Source organism: Anoplophora glabripennis, unplaced genomic scaffold (assembly GCF_000390285.2).
Source record: "Anoplophora glabripennis isolate ALB-LARVAE unplaced genomic scaffold, Agla_2.0 scaffold111, whole genome shotgun sequence".
NCBI lineage: Eukaryota > Metazoa > Arthropoda > Insecta > Coleoptera > Cerambycidae > Anoplophora > Anoplophora glabripennis.
The window spans coordinates 134,225-154,941 of NW_019416273.1; the positions used below are offsets into that span (position 1 = coordinate 134,225).

The 20,717-nt window shown below is 32.3% G+C and overlaps 1 protein-coding gene across 3 annotated transcripts in view; it reads right to left on the reverse strand.

Annotated features, from left to right (window-relative positions):
* Positions 1–20,717, reverse strand: part of LOC108903939 (mediator of RNA polymerase II transcription subunit 13) — a 178,919-nt gene that overhangs the window by 17,339 nt on the left and 140,863 nt on the right. Inside the window, exons 3-9 of one of the 3 annotated variants that reach the window (XM_018706290.1) lie at positions 13,853–14,203; positions 11,600–11,961; positions 8,565–8,746; positions 6,267–6,404; positions 2,636–3,251; positions 2,310–2,573; positions 65–329 (exon numbers count right to left, since the gene is read on the reverse strand). In XM_018706290.1, coding sequence (XP_018561806.1) covers positions 65–329; positions 2,310–2,573; positions 2,636–3,251; positions 6,267–6,404; positions 8,565–8,746; positions 11,600–11,961; positions 13,853–14,203 — 2,178 coding nt within the window. Of the gene's footprint in view, positions 1–64; positions 336–2,309; positions 2,574–2,635; positions 3,252–6,266; positions 6,405–8,564; positions 8,747–11,599; positions 11,962–13,852; positions 14,204–20,717 lie in introns of all 3 variants that reach the window. The other 2 variants (XM_018706289.1, XM_018706292.1) reach the window with 2 other exon arrangements.

The following is a 20,717-nucleotide window of genomic DNA, read 5'->3' on the forward strand; positions in this document are numbered from 1 at the left end:
ATTAAAAAAGAATTTAAACACACAGTAGAAAATATTTAAATATGAATAAAAAGACTTCACTCACCTATATTTTCTTCCTGAGGGCTGCCCATGTTGGGGTAGATCTCCTGTTTCACCCGAACTATACCGAGATCGGTATAATCAGGTGGCGGCAGATCCAGCTGACCGCAGGGCGATGCAATGGGATTGGGTTCTAGGCTTGGTGGGGTCGGAAACATTTTGCACAATTCCTCTGGTCGTAGGATGCCCATGGTGGAACACCCGTGACCGGACAGCCTCTTTCCCTCGTCATGATGGTTGACAGTTGTAGCGCCGGGTGGCGTTTGTACCTGCATCTGATCATTAAAAACGTTTCCTTAATCGTGTAGCACCGTAGAAGTGAATTGTAAATTTAGTTTCCATATGTAAATTTACAAATGCAACTTCTATCGGTAAATTTACGGCATGAGATTGCAAAATGAATTTGAAACTGCAAAATTTACAATTTCCTCATAAATTTACAATTATAACTTTTAATAATAAATTGACAGCTGAGAATTTTAAAATTACAGCTGCAAATTGTAAATTTATGATTTCTGAATTTACAACTTCCAATGGCAAATTTACAGACTGTAAAATTATAGCTGAAAATTACACATTTGCAATTTCAATTAACAATATAAATCTACAAATTAGATTTATTCAGTTTAGAACTCGAAATTGAAATTTACAGGAGGAAATGAAAATTTACTTTTTACAAAAAAAAATATAATTTGGAAATTGAAAATTAGACAAAAATTGTAAATTTACAATTTCTGAATGTAAATTTACAAATTACAACATTAAATTTACAACCGGAAATTGAAAAATTACAGAAGAAAATTAAGAAAAATGGCTAAGTTACAAATTTACAATTTTTAATATGAAATAGTAAAATTACAGATGAAAAACTGGTAAATTTACGACTTTCTAAAGAAAATGTATAATTATAACTTACGACAAATTTATAGTAGGAAGTTGAAAATTAGTCAAAAATTGTAAATTTGCAATTTCTGAATATAAATTTACAAATTACATTAAATTTACAACCGGAAATTGAAAAATTACAGAAGAAAATTAAGAAAACGGCTGAAAGTTACAAATTTACAATTTTCTAATATGAAATTGTAAAACTACAGATGAAACTGGTAAACTTACGACTTTCTAAAGAAAATGTATAATTATAACTTCTTACGACAAATTTATAGTTGGAAATTGAAAGTTACATACAAAAATTGTAAATTTACAATTTTTGAATATAAATTTACAAATTACATTAAATTTACGATCGGAAATTGAAAAATTACTGAAGAATAATGGTTGAAAGTTAAAAATTTACAATTTTCGAATATGAGATTGTAAAATTACAAATGAAACTGGTAAACTTACGACATTCTAAGGAAAATGTATAATTATAATTTATAACTTACAACAAATTTATAGTTGGATTTTGAAAATTATATACAAAAATTGTAAATTTACAATTTCTGAAAATAAATTTACAAATTAAAACAGTAAATTTACAACCAGACATTGAAAAATTAAAGAAAAAAAATTAAGAATAATGGCTGAAAGTTAGAGATTTACAATTTTCAGATATAAAATTGTAAAACCACAGATGAAACTGGTAAACTTACGACTTTCTAAAGAAAATGTATAATTATAACTTCTTATGACAAATTTATTGGAAATTGAAACCTACATTAAATTTACAACCGGAAATTGAAAAATTATAGAAGAATATTAAGAATAACGGCTGAAAGTTAAAAATTTACAATTTTCGAATATGAAATTGTAAAATTACAAATGAAACTGGTAAATTTACGACATTCTAAAGAAAATGTATCATTATAACTTCTTACAACAAATTTATAATTGGAAATTACAAATTACATATAAAAATTGTAAATTTACAATTTCTGAAAATAAATTTACAAATTACAACATTAAATGTATAACTGGAAATTGAAAAGTTACAGCGGAAAATTAAGATTAACAGCTGAAAGTTACAATTTTCAAATATGAAATTGTAAAATTACAGCTTCAAAATGGTAATTTTATGATTTCCAAATATAAATTTACAAATGAAGTATTAAGTTTCATCTGGAAATAGAAAAATTACAGGTGAAAATGGTAAATTTATGATTTTTCAAAAGAAAAATTACAATATAAATTTACAGCTGCAAGTGCAAATTTTCAAATGTAAATTTACAATTACAACTTCTAACCGTGAATTTGCATTTGTCTAGCAAGTGACCTAATTACGGTACAGTAAAACCGTCAAAACTTACCGCCTCGTCGCTGCTGGTATAATCCGAATTGTCGAAGATTTGTTCCAGGTCTTTATAGGAGGGCTGCAGACCTTCGCTGGTGAATAAATTTTCCGTCGCCTTCTTCACCTCCTTGTTCTCCTCTTTTATGCCAGTCTGGCCTCTCTTGAAGCCATCCATGTTGCAATTCGATCCGCCACCATCCTCTTCGAATTCGTACGGATCGCCCGGCCTTTTAACCCCGTGAGGGTGGGAACCGACAGATGAGGCAGCATCAGTTTCCATCTAAAAAAACAATATGATGTAAAATTGAAATATGTAGTAACAGAGTAAAAAATTACACTCACGTTTTGACCCGATTCTGATTTAATCTCCTGCTTGATGTTAATCTGCGAAGTCTTCCCGTTGACCGGTTCACCGTTCGGGTTACCTACGCAGTTTTTCTCATACATCGAATAGATATCCATCTTCCCCAGCCCTCCCATCCTCTGGGCGTCCTTTCCGTCCGGCTTAAACTTCTTGATGGGATGATTAAGCCAGGCGTTCAACGTGGAGTAATCGTACAGCATCTCCAAGGTCTGCTCTTCCTCCCCCAGGGCCACCTCGTACTCCTTGCTGCTCAAAAAAGGCCTCTTCAGCATGGGTAGGCTCGCTGTATTAGTGGGCGGCTCCCCCTTCGAGTCGTTCTGCCCTGCGGGACTGTTACTAGGACTCTCCACGCTTTTAGGTGGGTGGTCGGGCGTGTGGGTCTTGTCTGCAGGCGACGGATTGTTCGTCGGAGGGTGGGGAGACAGAGTGGGCATCGTCTGGTCCCCCGGCGGGACGGAAGCCGGTTGAGAGTGAGGGTTCGGAAGGGGGGAGGGCGCCACGGAGGGCGACGACCCGACGGAAGGTATTGCCATGGATTCCTGGGTGCGGGGGTAAGACGGTGGGCCCCCTTGCGGTGTGTAAGAGCCGGTGCATCTGAAATTGCAGAAGGGAGGGTTTGAATTATAGAATTTGGCGAGTTTGTAGGGTATATGTAAACGGTAAAACCACAGACAAAACATTTTTTTTTTATTTCACAAGCAAGTAAAAATTAAGCAAATGAAAACAAGTTCAACAAAACTGCGACTTTTATAGTTGACGTTGCCCTAAAATTAGAAAAGTTCATTGAATTTATTCTATTTAAAAGTATATTTTTCAATAATTTTTTAATATTCAAGGAAAAATCGTCAAAATTATATTTTTCAGCGTTTTTAATTTTTTTTAAACAAACTACCTAATACAAAGATGTGATATTTTCCAAAAATTCCGTAGGTTCACATTTTTAAAAGTGTCATATTTAAAAATTATATTATTTTTTTATGAACTATTTGATTTTTTGACGACTTCTTTAAAGCGAGATTATAAAATGTACCCTGGTTCGTTTATTTGAAATTGTGTTTTTGGCAAACATTATTTGACGAAATTTAAATAGATATATTAAAAAATGCCTTGTAAGGTTTCGTGGTCTTAATAACCAAATAATTTTTTGCAAAATATTCTTCCCGGAAAAATGAAAAATTTTTTTTACAAAATTATCTCCGTGTATGCAACCAGGTGTACACATACTCTGACTTTAAAGTTGCAGCACAGACGTGAATGATGAAAGACAAAACATACAGGATGTCCCAATTTTTAGGTGCAGAGGTCATTAATATAGTTAAAAAAACAAATGAAGGTCAAACAATTTTTATCGAATAGATCCGACTGTAAAATTCCAAATCCTAAGCCTGTTACAGCTTTTTGTGGCGCTAATTTTTAAGAAACTATTTTTTATTGGATTACTTTTGTGTGACTTTGAGGCATGTTATTTTAAAGTCACCAGATTTTTTTTAAGTCCAATACACATGAAGCAATGAATATTAAAAAATATGTCCAAGTGTTTTGTAAAAAATTTAGTATTAACAATATCGCTATAATGACAGGCAAATGTTACTAATTGTAAGAAAAAATAATTTAGGTGTTAAAATAACCATTTTTATCAACCTGATAGATTTGAAATATTTCTTAAAGTATTTCAAGTTTTTAATGAAAACTATTTGTTACTATTTTTATAAAGCACTGCGTTTAGTTTGTGAATCTCACTGTCAAAGACCCCTGACATAGACCTAGTTTAGGTGAATTAATTATGAATTCACCTGATGCATTATGACAACAGGGTGTTAGCCGTTAAAAAAGAAACGTCCAACGTTAATTCAGTGCAACGAGACTGATCGAATATATCATTTGATGATATTTTAATGTAATATTCTTGCAAATGTAAGTAAACCGCAAATATCTGAGAAAATTGAAACTGTAACCCCTACAATGCCTACAGCGGTTAAAAGAGAACTTGACTTTCTATAATATGATGCAGAAACACACAGGGTGTTTCATTTGAATTTAAAAACTTTTGTCGGTTTTAAGTTTTCAAAATGTAACGTGACATATGGGACACTTAGTAAAATTTTCTTCAGGTAATTTTGATAAGGGAAGGTAGAGCATCTTATGTCCTTTGTGTATTCCGAAAAGCAAGTGAAAGCTCCCATAACGAAGAAAGATATAAGGAATTTTCGAAACGCTTGCATCTGTCAAATTTTTTGTAAAATGACGATTATCTCGAAAACGATTAGATTTAGGTACAGGGAAGCTTTGACATTTTTGCCTTATTTTTAATTGACTTTGTTGATAATGCAATAATATACAGGGTGTTCCATTTAAAATAACGAAGTTGACAGCTACTTCCCGTATAAACGGAAGTGCTTCGTTGATAACATTATTTTCATTGAAGAGAACATATCTGATATCCCCCGTAAACAAAATTTCAAAGTCATATTCTCTCTGAAATGTTTAACAGGTCATTTACCGTGAAGAACCCTGTATATTAGACTTGGCACGACCGAGACATTAATGGTGCATTTACAGTTATAGTTTAGTATTGAACATGCATAGACGATCGCAAGATTTACAGATTTAAAAGTTAATCGGTTTTCTATAAAATCGGGAGATCATCATCGTCGGACTCCACAAGAAATCGAGAAGTTGAGAGATCAAGACAATAAGAGAGATCTCGGTTTTTGTTTATTGGTTTACCAGAAGGTGTTGCAATACGGTGAGTAATTTTGCACATTCTGCACGAAGTATTAGTTTTTACTGGAATCAAATAAGAATTTTTATAGTGCAGTATTTTTTTGTGTAGAATAAGCATATAACCTCATAAAGTTATTTAATTCTGCGTTTAGTGACGGTACGGTGTGTTTGTGTGTCTTCATTGTTAAATATCACAGTGATATTAAAAAAAATGTCTACGATTAAGTTTGAGAAAGACGATATTTAACAAAATTCATGAGGTTTGAGTATATACTGGCCTGTCCAGTGGAAGTTAAAAAAAATTCAGTTTTCACAATTTGAGAAAGCAATTGTTTCTAAAAGGAGCAATTTACACTTTCACACAAACAATTAAGTTTTTCTTGTAGCAAGCTCAGGATTTATAATGTGTAAGGGCATATGTAGTTTAAAAGTGATTCAATATTAGGGTTTTCTTAATAAAAAACGTTTTAATTTCATTTGTTTTCTCACTTATTGTGTTAACGACCTGTACTCCTATAAATGGGGACATGCTGCATTAAAAAAATGGCCTGAAAATATTAGACATGCTAAAGAGGAATATTATTCACTTAAACCAATACCAAATGTGTTTTAATGTGTTAAAATGGTATGTTCATTAGTAAAAAAAAATGACTCAATGTATTAATATTTAGCAAAGTTTATTGTCAGCCCGTCACCCCACTTTTTACAATTCGGGCAATTCTTAAGTCCCACGACGACAAACCGAATATCAAATCAATTAATTTATTTTGCTCGAAATATGTTTGAAGAATTAAAAATCAGTTTAAGGTGTAAGCGGCGTCGATTCGAGAGAGATTCGGTACCTTAAAGATTGCCCAAACTATAACGATGAAGCGAGTGACCAACCTTTCAGATGTCAGTGGTATGGGGGAGCGCCTGTGGAAGGGCACGCGCCCCCGCGCCGCCTTTCCAGGCCGGGGGGACGTCCCGCTACTCGCAGCCCACTTATTTGCATTGGTCGATGCGCCCAAGAGCTTTCTACACCTGAAATTTTGGTACAAGTTCAGTACCGTTCGGTTACCTTGCGGCTAGTGGCACAGCCGAAATGTACCGATCGGGAATTGAGGCGTTCTTTACCTTTCTCATACTTAAAACAAGTAGAATTTTAAATAATAAAGTAAAATAATTTTTTTAAATAATAGAGTTTATTAAGTTTTATTACTTTTAAATTTATTTATAGTTTTTTTTGTCTTCAAATTGTTTTACCAATTGTTACTGTCATTTTTCTTTTTTTATATATTACATATTGTGTTCCCATCCATTCAGTAATTGGATAATTTCTGCTGAATGGTATATCAAATAAATAAATAAATAAATAAATAAAAGAAACGGTCCTAGTATACCAATACTGGAATTTACTCGAGACAAGTGCATTAATAATTATTATTAGGATTCTTTTTTTGGCATTTTTAACACACTATCATAATTCAGTTTTCAAAAATGTTTAAAATTTTGAAAGTTTAACAGAAAATTAACGCTATCTATTCAAGAATGTCACCAAAATGCTGCCATGGCATCGCAATCTAAAAACAAACAAATAATTTTTGAGTTTTGTTGTTTTCAATTTTTTGAGTTCTAGTTTGAAATTTCATTTCTTAAGTTTGGGATTTTGTTGTGAAAAATGTTCTTACTTTTGGATTTTGTGCCACATTTGGGTAGCCCAAAAAAAATATATTATATTTTTTCGTGTCTCTTGTGAAAATATGTTAGAGTATCATGTTTTAAGAGCCCCCTCAAAAAATCAGCTTCAAAAAAATGTCTAGAGATCGCTCAAGATTTTTAAAAAATTCCAAAATCAAAAATTGAATTTTTTTTAAATTTTTTTTCTCGTTATTTTCTAGGTTGAAAAAATCTCGATTCTGAAAATTTCAAATTGATATTTTACCTAAAATGTTTTCAAACTATCTCTAAAAATAAATATCAACGAACCAATAATTTTTTTTATTGAATTTGATGAACAAACTTATAGAAATAAATCCTGACACTTACATTTTAAAAAATTAAAAATTTATAAATATTTGAAACTCAGTGTAGTAAATTTTGCCTCGAAAATTTTCAGAATCGAGATTTTTTTCAACCTAGAAAATGATAAAGAAAAAAAATTAAAATTAAAAAACCCAATTTTTGACGATTTTGGAAATTTTTAAAAATCTTTACCTCTAAACAAATTTTTTTGAGCTGATTTTTCGAGGGGGCACTTAAAACATGATAAACTAACATATTTTCACAAGACACGAAAAAAAATATTCGGTTTTTTTGGGACACCTTAACGCCTTTTATTTATTTATTTTGATGAACGTCATATATTCCTGAACGGCCTCACCTAACTTGCCTGCTCTTGCGTTTAACAAGAATCGGAGATAGCACTTGCATTACTTACAACAAAAAGTATACTTACCTCGGTAAGAATACACTATTTTACATCACTTACATCATAAAAACTGAAACCTTGTTGCAGATAAGATAGACCCTTGCCAGCACAAACTTAAAAGTCGATTAAAAATAAAATGTTTAAATCTTCGTGAGTTAAAATCCTGTGTAAGCTTTTAAATACATTTTGAATAGAATATTATGTTTTCACTACACATAATTTTCAGTTTTTCATAAAAATAAAGCAAAACAGAATTTTACAAAATCTCATCAAATTTAAAATTAATAAATTTTTAAAAAATATTCAATAAAAGTAAAACAATAATAAATAAACATGTAAATATGTCACAAAGTACTGTTTCTTTACAAATTTAATTTGTCCCGTTTTCTGATAATCGACAAAGTTAAATCACTTGAATAAAAATACAATAAAAATTATAAAACAGTAAATTTGAATAAACGATTTAATTGAAAATCTATGGATACTACAAACATAACCTCAAAAATTCGATTATCTTTTTTTTTGCAACAAAAAATACACGTCCCTGTATGAAATAATGGAAAATAGTTAACAAGAAAAGGTGCACCAAGTAATAAACTAATGAATATATTAAAAAAAAACAATTAAAACTTCTACATTTTGAGGTTATGGTAGCTGCGACTGTCAAACGTCAGAACTGTTTATACTGAGGACACTGTCTACGTGAAAAGAATTCAGTTTTTATCGCAAGAACAGGATGAAATCGACAACAAAAAATTAGGCTTTCTACTCACTTAGAACAGGTACAATTGGTCCTCCTGGTGGGATCTACAAAATCCCAGTTACCGTTGAACTCCTTCTCCTGATGTTGCCCGCCCGTCCCCCCACCAAGCACGCACTCTTGCCAGGTACGTTCCGGCAGTACGGTGGCCGCCGTCTGCTCTCGGGACATCGAGTTGATGTGCTCGACGGACACCTAAAAAAAAAGCACACTGATAATAGAATTTTTCCTATTTTTATTTTATACTTAAAAAAAAAATAATTTTGCACCAGTTAGGGCATCCTTTGCAGAAACGCCATGAATCAAATTGTGTCCAAATAGATAATGCTACTATAGAGACCTGCCATTTACAAACTATTCGTTCGAAAAGGACAAATCAGCGTGTTTTTTAATAAATTCAATGTTTATAAAAGATTTAATACTTTCCTGACTCATTGGCTCATGGCCTTGGATGCATAGTTTTGTTTCGACACAGTCGTTTCATCTCGGTCTTTATGTAATTCATAAATTATAGCAAAAGAATCAATCGGACAGACATTAGCATCGATTAATTAAAAATACATATATCAAATCAAATGAGACATGAGCTTCAGAGTGTACCAAATCGAATGCGAAGATTCGAAAAGCCAACTCACGCTGATTGTGGCAGTTGTGAGTCATTAACAAACGAATCTCAGTGAACGGAGACATCTAAAGAAATGTTAAAATATCTTCGATAGGCCTTTAAAATTAATAAATGTATTAAACGTTTTCCGCATTTGTACTCTGAACTAAAAGGCAAATGCATAAAAGAAGTCAAATTTTATAGCTGTCGTACAGGGTATTTTTATCACATATCGAACAACTTATATTATTTTGGCAGAAATATGTACCTAAGCGGCCATTACCCAGAAACTGTCAATCGTCTCCTCACATGCATTGCGTAAAAGAGTAATTTGACAGTAAGCCAGACACATTATAGACCAGTAAAGGAAACATTTTGAAATTCTGGGCGTGATTTTATTGTTGGAAAGTCATGGGAATGATAATACAAGGGACGTCTCATCTCATGGGTCATGGAAAAAATAAAGCGTCATTGTTTTTTATCAATAAATAGGTCAAAATTTCGTCATTTTTCATTCTACGCGTTAAACTATTAATCTTAACAAAACATGTTCAACAGACTATTTGATCTAGAGATCTAGATCTTTAAAATAAGAATTTATAAGTTAAAATTGCTTTATAAACAAAAAATTTATTGCAAAATTAAACGAAAAAAGTGCTTTTTCTTTAATTATTAATAACTTTTTAAATGATTAATAAAATCTTCCCAAACTTTCCCAAAATGTGAGTTTTTATATCGTTAATAGATGGGCTCGATCGGTCAAATAGTTTTTGGAAAATTCCATTTATTTATCCACGATTATGACTAAAACATTCTTTTTGGGCTAAGCTCGTAAAAAACCTACAAATTATTGTTTATTGTTACAGTTTATATTAAAAAATATGTTAGGCCTTACTTATAGAAAACATATAAAATAATTACAGTATATTAAAATTAACACTAAGTTGAGAAAAGAAACAGAAACGTTATACACTGCACCTATGTGAATTAACACTTGTATTGTGCAAGCACAAAATCCATTAAATATATGCTGTATATACAATAATTAGAGTAAAATTCAAATTATTATCTTTCACATTAGCAAGGATATTATTCAATCAATGACAAAAATGAGATGTTACTTAAGTATATTTTACAGAGATGTGAGTATTTTTTAATTTTTAGTTCTTTTTATTTCTAAAGGTAATAAGTTGTAGGTCTTAGGAGCTAAATGTTCCGCAAATCTCAAACCTATGGTTTTATTATTATATTTGAAAAAAAAAATTTTCTACGACCAATAGGTCCGTAGTTAGCAATTTTTTTTAACTAGAGGATACTTGTATCCCTTCGAAGAAAATGAGCCCTAAAAGAATGTTTTAGTCATAACCCTACCCCCGGAATAGTCATTTAAAACAGGGCCTTTTTTGCAAAAATGGGATAAATAAATGGAATTTTACAAAAAATATTTGACCGATAGAGCCCATCTTTTGCAGATCTCACATTTTGGGAAAGTTTGGTAAGATTTAATTAATTATTTAAAAAGTTATTAACAATTAAAGAAAAAGCACTTTTCTCATTTAATTTTGAAATCAATTTTTTGTTTATAAAGCAATTTTAACTTATAAAGTCTCATTTTAAAGATGAGTCTCTCTAGATCAAATCGTCTGCTGAATATTTTTTGCTAAGATTAATAATTTTTTTACAATAACGCGTAGAACGAAAAATGACGAATTTTTGACCTATTTGTTGATAAAAAACAATGAAGCTATACATTTTTCATGACCCACTTGATGAGACGTTTCTTGTATTATCATTCCCAAGACTTTCCATCAATAAAATCACGCCCAGTAATTTTCACAATTTCTCGATGATTTTTCACCTTTATTTCTTGGTCTATTAGGAAAGAAATTACTAACGATATGAAAATTAAAATGGGGCACGTATTAACACACATTATAACTCCAAATAATGCAAAAGTTTCTAATGTGGTCTCGTTGAACTTTTGGCATCGTACAGTGATGTTTCAATATTTTTATGCCGTTTCGAAAGCCAATACAACAAAATAAATTGCCACAATAACAAATAAGTAGGAGTAGAAATAAACATACTTTAAAAATGTGATTTTAAAAGATTTTAAATACTTTTAAATATGAAAAATAATATTGCGAAGTTAATAAAAAAACATTTGAAAGATTTTTTAAAAAACATATTTACTGTCTTATTCTTACTTTATTGTAAATTTAAGCTAATTCAAACAAATTAAAAATTTTTTTGTAAAGAATCTTATCAAATGACTTCATTTAAGGTTTTTTAGAATTTTTTTTGAATTTATTGGACCTTCATAATAAAACAAATATAGTCTTATAATAGCAACTAATTAAAATTATAAATAATAATTTTAATACTACCTAATTTTACAAGTAAAAAGAGTTACTGTCGATATATTAACTTGGGCAAAAACTTACCGTGTACGAACCCGGCTGGGGCACCCTGCTGTTGATCTGCATGGGGCTGGGGGGCGGAGTGTGGACCAAAACGGGGCTGGCGCCCCTCTTCTCCGCTCTCTCGCTGGGCGGACTGGATGGCAGCCCATTTAGAATGATGGAGTTGTCGTTGTCGTCCAGGTCGGTGACGAGGACGTAGCAAGAGGGATACCTCATCTTGACCCCTCCGACGATCACCTCCACCACGCTGCTGTCGGTGAGGCTGTTCGACTTGTCCAGGGGGTAGAACTGGCTCCAGTCGTCGAGGAGGCGGGTGGTGGCCTCGGAAGATTTGAAACTTTGGCCCGTCAGGGTGCCAGCCAGGCCGAATGGGGCCACGATCGCTGAAAGTTCATCGAATGTTAAACCGTTTAGTGGTACAAAGTTTAAACAGATTTAAAACATAAAAAACCGTTCAATTTTTATTCTAAATTGCAAAGTATTACATTTGTAATCAAGAATTAAGTTTTTTTGTAAGCACCAGTGAGTAAAAAAACTATTTGTTCAATATTTTTTTGGAAAATGTTTCCAAATATTGCTAAAATAGCCGATAAATTGATTAAAAATTTAGACAATTATGATAAATTTATTTGACGTTTTAGAACAAAAAAGTGTTTTTTTCGTCCAGCTAAGTGGTGTCTCTTTGGCATTCAGAAAACAGAATTAGAATATCAACATTTATTTCAAAAAAATTTTGTTCATAAAATCATTAATTTAATTTTCTACTTTTTCAAAATATGGAACTAAATATTTTTTTAGTATCTGAATTAGATGTATTTCATAAAAAAAAATAAATGGGTTAAAAACATAATAAAAGGATTTCATCGCAATCATTATCGTTGCAATTAGAGTAATTTAATATTTATTTACTTTTCGGTAACTGATCTGGCGATAAAAAATTAATATTGTCGTTCATTTATGTCTTAATCTTGACAAAATCTTGATCTCAAATTATTCGGGTATTAAAAATATATATTTTTATCAGTATTATGCTTAGTGGTATGTTTTTGTTATCTAACCTAACTGACATTAACTAGACTACATCTCAAGTACTTGTTAAGTAATATAACATGAATAATAGCAATAGCTTTAATAAAGAATATTTTTGAGTAGCCTTTCAACTAGTTATAATTTTATTTAGTTACACTCGAAATTAAAATATGCACTTTACTCTCTTGATACATAGTTGTGTATCTAGTTTAATTTTATAGATGTCAGATCAGAGTGTACACAAAATAGAGCATCTACATCCAAGGTGCTAATCCCTTGCGTGATTACTTCATCCTTTCCAATTAAAAAGTACATTTTACTCCCTTGATACATATTTCAAAACTAAAGTGAGTAAACTTCACACTCGAGACTAAAAGATACACTTTAGCCCTATCAGTTTATAATTACTATGTATTTAGTTTTAGTAATTTCAGATCAGGCAGTGAAGAAAATGGTGTATGCATCTTAGGACTACTCATTTAGTTCTTGCACTTTAGCTCCCTGGTGCACTACCTGACTAAATTCACCTTAGTCCTTGAGCCACTATTAAGATTTTATGTGTTTGTCACTGCTATAATGGACTCTGTTAAAAGTCCCCTGCATATCTCGCAACTAAATTAAGTTTTGTCAAATTTTGTATACCCCAGGACTAAAGTGTCTTTTACAAACCCAGAAAAGGTGTGATTTAAGCTTCATGATTAAAAGATTCACTTTACTTCCTTGGTACACAATACATTATATAGGTATTTGGTTTAATTTTAGTTATTTCAGATCAGGGAGTGCAAAAAATAGTTTATATAATTCAGGACTAAAGTGCGTTTTACTCTCTCACATGACATGTTTACTTTTATGTTTGTTTTCTTCTGTTTAATGTCATTATTCAATTGAAGCTCTCATTTTATAACCAGGCATGTATAAATATATAATTTAAACTTCACTTTTGGGATTAATAGATGCACTTTAGCTCCTTGGTGAATAACAAGATAAATTTAGTTACTTCAGGTGCACAAAAAATTTATATAACTTAGGACTAAAGTGTCTATTAATATCGGGCGTGATTGAAGCTCCACCTTTGGACTAAAAAATGCACTTTAGTTCTTTGATATTTTGCACAGTGTTAAGAAGAACAATTTTAGTTACTTCAAGACGAAAATGCAATCTAGCTTCTTATACACACACATACCATGGTAACCTTTGGAAATTTTATTAGTGTTGTGATTTAATTATTTCATCTTGACTACCAACCTTTCAGGCCGGAGGTGGAGGCCTGCGCCTGCTGCATGTGCCACCTGGAGAGCCTCCTCACTGGCGGGTGTTGCCTGACGTCTACGGAGGCGCACACGGAGCTCTCGCCGTGCACGAAGAACGCGAAGGAGAAGCTGAGGTGGGTGTTGGCGGTGGCCGCCGTCGCGTCCGGGCCACCTCCGGCGGCGGCTGGCCTCCTGGGCGGCGCGTCGCAGGGTTGGACGAACCACTTGCCGAGGCGGATGAAGTCGCGGGAGAGGAGACAGCGCTCGATGAGGTTGTGGAGGGCCTTGAAGAGCAGGGAGCGGCACTCGTAGGACAGGCCCGATTCCCAGGAGCCCTGCTCGCAATCTGAAACGGAAACATGGGTTAAAAGGGGGAAGAAAATTTAAACTATACTTAGCATCGAAAGTAACACTCTCCAGTTTCAAATCAGATTTTCTAGTGAACGGTTAATCTGGAATTGACGTTCTTTTTTAATTATTAAGTGACAATTTTTATCTCATGAAAATCTGTTTGTAAAGAAAGGTGTGTCATTACTGATTTGGAATATATTGCAATTTTTTCTCTGAAATTCCTTCATCTTTTCCGAACAATTTGATTCACGTTCTTATTATATCTGTTATTAATCGAGATACACAGTTAAATTACAGCATAAAAATATTGGTAGTGTGCGTCAATTTAACTGTGTATCTCAATTAATAAAATAGATTCTAGTAATTAACTTTGAAAATCTGATTATTTAGAAAACATATTAAAAACTAATAATTAAAAATGCATTATTATACAACAATACACAATACTAAAATAAAACTAAAACAGTTCTTCAATTAATTATATTATAGTACATTTAATTTGTTCCTTTGGAAAATTTTCTGGTGGCGCCTATGTGATGACCAAACTTTTCAACCAAGTTCCTAGGCGTGTATTTTTAAATTTTTAGAGTTACTAGAAGAATGTGATCTTATAAACTAAATACATGACGTTGTGGTAAAAACAAATACGAGTAAAACCGCTGCCAAAGATGACTCACAATTCGATCCGATACGGCGAAATATAGTAAATACCAAGTCTGGTATTTTTAGAAATCACGGGATTTAAACACATGGGAGCTGTTGATGGTTCAGAAGTCAGGAGCGCAGGTGGAGGGGAAAAGAGTAAATAATAAGTAAAAATTTACATTAGGAACTGAATACGCTTCTGTTAGAATCCTATCCTAGAATTCTATGGTCGTTGTTTCTCGAAAGGAAGAGAGCCAACAGAACGTTGATAGGTAAACGTATCTGTGTCGACATGTTACTCTCACGGACGGTGTTCTTTTAAGTGCATTTAAGGGCCCATATTCTTTAAATAGTGTTTTCCGCAAAGACAAATAATTTCAAACATTTAATAACTGAATAATCTAAAGCTTATCAAATAATAGGAATGTTATGTCATGCCACCTGAGTATTTTCAAAGACGCCGCAGTAAAACGAATAAACACGTGCAAAAAACGATCAAGGTTTTAGGTACTGAAATCTATGAAAATACTAACTTTTTTATATACAATAACTCCACATGTAAATATTCTTATAACATTTAGTTGCTTAGTCGTACATATAAAATTGTTTACTTTTATTTATAAGTACGTGAAAATAATTCTTAAAATGTGGGGTTAGGATAACAGAAAACGTATGTTTTACAAACGCTTTTTTTAAAGTTATTATTTTATTTGAGTAAATTTAAATGGTAACAATGAATAAACAAAACATCAAGGATTTTATTTTTGTGCTTACTTTTGTTCTACACGTTTTACTTTTCAAGATTTCGGTACTTAAACACGCCAGAAATTTCACCATTTCTCGGCCAGGGATATGGCCACCTTATGAATATCTTTATGAAATCGTAGATATGCTAAAAGCGTATTGTGCAAAATTTTATACGCGCATTGATACGAGATTAAAAAACATTCCAAATAAACGTTAAGTTAATAAATACAGTAATAATCAAAGCATATAAGTTATAAGCTATATAAGCATTTACCGTGGCATATACCTTCCAGTTCTAGTTTCCTATTTTTTCCTTTTTTTAGGCAAAAAAAAACTATTACTTATACAGGTACCTTCACATTTAAGATTCACTCTACATAAATGTTATTTATGTAAGCCTAGAACACTTGTTTCCCTTTTTTTATGTTTGTATTTTATCACACTTGAAATAATTTAAAAATCAATTCCATAAATCCTTGAGCCAAAAGATCAAGATAACGTTTTAAAAATCAGTTTATTTGGCAGTTTCGAAAACATTCGTTAGAATTGTCATCTTAAATAACAAATATTCAGGAATCGGCAAATACCGCATGTAAAATTTGCGACGTTCGTGAATGTGGAAGCGAATATTATGAAATTACTAAAAATTTGACATTAAAAATAAATTAATAACTTCTGTTAAAGTATGTAAAAATATTATTACCAAATGGTACAGACGGGGTAAAACTTAAGTACATAAAAATATTACAGAAGGTGATTATTTGCATCATTTTAAAAAAGAAAAGTTCGTATAAACAATCTAATTTCCGAGATATGGCGTGTTAAAGTTTTTTAAAAACATAACATTTGCCTGGCACAGGGGAAGATACTGAAAGACTAAAAACTCCAGAATTATGATGCCACTGTATATTTCGGAAATTCGATTAGAGTATTCTTGATTCTTACAGTTCAAAGAAAAAAAAATTGGAAAACGAATAATTCAAAATAGATACTTACCATTTTTTTAAATCTAAAATAAGCTTTATCACATTTGAATAAATTAGAAGTATCCTTAAAATCGTCAATTTTACAAAAAAAATCTATCAAAAATGTTTATTATAAATACGATTTTTTATAAATGTCCAAACGTTCAAAACGCATTGTTGGGGGTAAGAATTTTAATTTTTTTATGACCTAAAGGCTTTTTTTATTGAATCACAGAGTTTTACAGTTATTATCGATGTAGAATACCACTTCGTAGTACTTAAATTATTTTAGATTAAAATTTTTTATTATTATTAGAAAATGGCCGTTTTCCAAATAAAATAGAAGAGATTTTATTTTTATTAAAATTCAATTTGGAATAAAATGCACTCGAATTTCGAACATATTCAGTGTATTTCCAATGTTTTCGTAAATGCAATAATTTTCAAAAATTTTCATCATGCATCTCGAAAATCAATTCGTTTATAATACAGATCGATAACAATTTTTTTACTTACTAATAATACTTTCTGAAATATGTTTATGAAATAATAATAAGAAATGTCAAACAATAACAATGTTGTCATGACATTGTACTACATGTCACTGTCACGGCCTACATTGTCCATGAGTAATTAGGCCCCTCACAGCCTAATTAGTGAGATTTAGTTAAAATACCTATACGCATTTTGGACCATATCAATATGCGATATGTCAAAATATATTACAACTAAAGTAAATCCTTACGTCATTGGAAAAAAGGCAGAAATGCCTAAAAGAAGTCTAACAATTACAAGATATCTTATTTTTTTAATATTTAAAAAACCTTCTTTTTCTTTTTTAATAGTATCTCGCTTATTGTTAGAAATGGACCAACAAACCCTATATGACTATGCTCGACAGGGAACGTTCTCTATCCAAATGTGTAAAAATATACAGGGTGTTTCATTTAAATTAACAAAATTAACATCCGCGACCATTTTGTATGGACTTCATTTGTTTTTCTACTATCATTTTGGAAAATTTCATAAAGAATCGTGCAACGTTTGTATTTTACATTTTTTTATAATTATTCTAAAAACAAACAAGTTAATGAGGGGGGGGGGGGGTCAAAACAGCATGAATCACGCTGTACTTACAACTAAAAATATTTCGCTTTTATTTAAGAGGGTTCTATAGCAAAAAGGCAGCCAGTAATACATTTTTATTTTCTATACATACATACATAGTTTGAAACTCAAATTACTTCTTGCTGTAAAGAAATTTGTTATTTACGATGCCGCTTGTTCAAAAGCGGCAAATTACAAATTTCTTTACAACAAAAAGTAATTTGAGTTTCAAACTAACTCCATTTTATAGAAAATCTGCGTTAGAATGGAGGAAAGTCTGTTATTTGTGAATTAATTCATATTTAGACAAACTGTGTAATAAAATCTATAAATATGTATTACTGGTTGCCTATTTGCTATAGAGCCCTTTTTAATAAAAGGAAAAATGTATTTTTAGTCATTTAATTTTTTTATCGATATAAGATTTGTTCCAAAATAAAAATACAGATTCTTTGCTTATGCTTTCCGACGACTCTTCCTTTTTTGTATTTGTTTACATATTTGTAAGAAAACACAAATATTCGGAACACCCCTACCTCGAACCCGATCAGCAACAGCTAGCCGCGTTAAACGCGGTCATCTCCCACGTAATATACCACATCAATTCCTCAACAGAGTCGTTACGGTACACGCGGGGCGCTTTCCCCACATCGCACCGTCTCCCTCACGCCTACCCCCGGTGGCTCTCGCTTGGCGTGCGGCAAGACAAGGACGTATAGGGCGCGAATCGATGGCAAAACGGCACGGCACGAGTTTCCAGATAGAGCAGCCGGCAACGCCGCTCGGGTTATTTCGAGAGGCCACCAGATCGTCCTTCCCGTGTCGTCGCGGATCCACGGCTCGCCGAACGAGGCCAGGAATCCTGGAACGCCGGTTTTTGCGCGCCCCGAATGCCTGGGATTATGTAAAGATGCGGTTTCGGTGTGAGGAATTCGACGATGAACTCTCGAAGGGGTGATGTATCCATTTGTTTTGAGATAAGAACGCATTTGGAGTATTCCGACTACTCTCAGATGCAAATTGTAAATGTTTTTAGCCTTCAACTCAAGAAAATGATAAAAATATGTGGTAATTATGAAAAAAATCCACTGAAAATATGAAAATATAATTTCAGTTCTTTGAAACAAAGTAGTAACTATTTTGCGCGAAAAAACGCAAAGAAACAATTTCTCCGAGAAATTCAAAAGCCCCTGCTACTCATAGATCCACAGAACAGAGAAAATCTAATCTAATCTAATCTAATCTAATCATCGGACAACACTATGAGGTTCGTCCAATAATCCTTAGGCTAAAAAAATCTACAACTGATGCATATGGTCTAAATGATAAATTTTTAAAAGAAACGATTGACTACTTGGCTGAGCCACTGGCATGTCTGATAAATATTTGTTTTAGTCGCAGTGTTTTCCCTGACATTTTTAAAATATCAAAAGTATTACCTATACATAAGAAAGGTGATTTAAATGAAATTGGTAATTACAGACCTATTTCCATCATATTTGGCAAAGTCATGGAGGTAATGCTAAAAAATAGGTTGCTTGAGTATTTTGAAAAATACAATGTTGCATTCTGCTCAATTTGGATTTTGCAGTAAAAAGTCTACTACCAAAGCATTATTAAGGGTTGTAGAGATGATAGTTAGTGGGTTTGAGAGGCATGAACATTCCTTCCTGACAATGTGCGATCTGTCGAAAGTTTTCGACTGTGTTTCGCACAAAATTTTGTTAAACAAACTTTCATTTTATGGAATCAGGGGTACACCTCTGAATTTGTTTAAATCTTATTTAGTAGGTAGACAACAATCTGTTGATCTTAATAATGGTCACGAGTCAAAATTAGAGAGTGTTGAACATGGGGTGCCTCAGGGTTCTGTCTTGGGACCCTTACTCTTCATTATATATATATAAATGACTTATGCTATTTTGGGGAGAGAAATTGCAACATTGTACTTTTTGCGGATGATACCACTTTTATAAGCTCATATGCGAATGTTGCAGATATAAATCAGTCTGCGGCTCATTTGCTAGCAAACGCAGAAACATGGTTCTCGGCAAATGAATTGCAGCTTAATAAAGCTAAAACCCAATATTTGACGGTCTCCAGCAATAGGCGTTTTGTGAACGGCAGCCATTGCAGACTGCTAGGAATTGCTCTAGATGACACTCTAAATTGGCATCAACACATAACCGACCTTAGTACGAGACTGTCTAAAGTGTTGTTTCTCTTAAGACAGTTTCGTAAATTATTGAGTCCTCATATTTTAATAAATGTATACTTCGGTTTGTTTCATTCCCTGATCAGCTACGCCACTGTCTTGTGGGGCAATGCAGTTGATTCTAAAAAAATCTTTTGTCTCCAGAAACGTGCAGTGCGAATCTTAGCAAATGTGGGTAGCAGTGAACATTGCAAACCACTGTTCAAGAAATTTCGTATATTACCACTGCCCTGTATATTTATATTACAAACTTTAATGGAAATACATGCTCGCAGGAATATCGTTTCCCGGGTGTCTGACCGCCATAATTATAATACACGTATTGCTGTGGCGGGTGATCTACTTGTACCTCGATCCAGATTGGTCAAATCGCAAAGAAATATTCTAAACATTAAATTATATAATAAACTACCCTGCCATATAACGGATATGAATGAGGGATGCTTCAAGATTAATATTAAAAAAAGTCTTTTATCTCACTGTTTTTACTCTGTAGATGAGTATTATCAATCTAATATTTTCTAGATTATGTGGGTCCTGCAAAGTTCGACTATCTTTGGTATTTTGTGTGCTTTTATATTTATATTTATTAGTGTTCTAATTCACTTCAATGTTGACTGCTGTGTGCTATGTGTATACAAACTATGCCTTTTGTTTTCTTGTACTGACTTGCTATAAACCATGTACTTGTGTAAAATAGCCAAATAAACTATCTATCTATCTATCTATCTATCTATCTATCTATCTATCTATCTATCTATCTATCTATCTATCTATCTATCTATCTATCTATCTATGGGTCAATCTGATTCACAAAAATTTTTTGATCA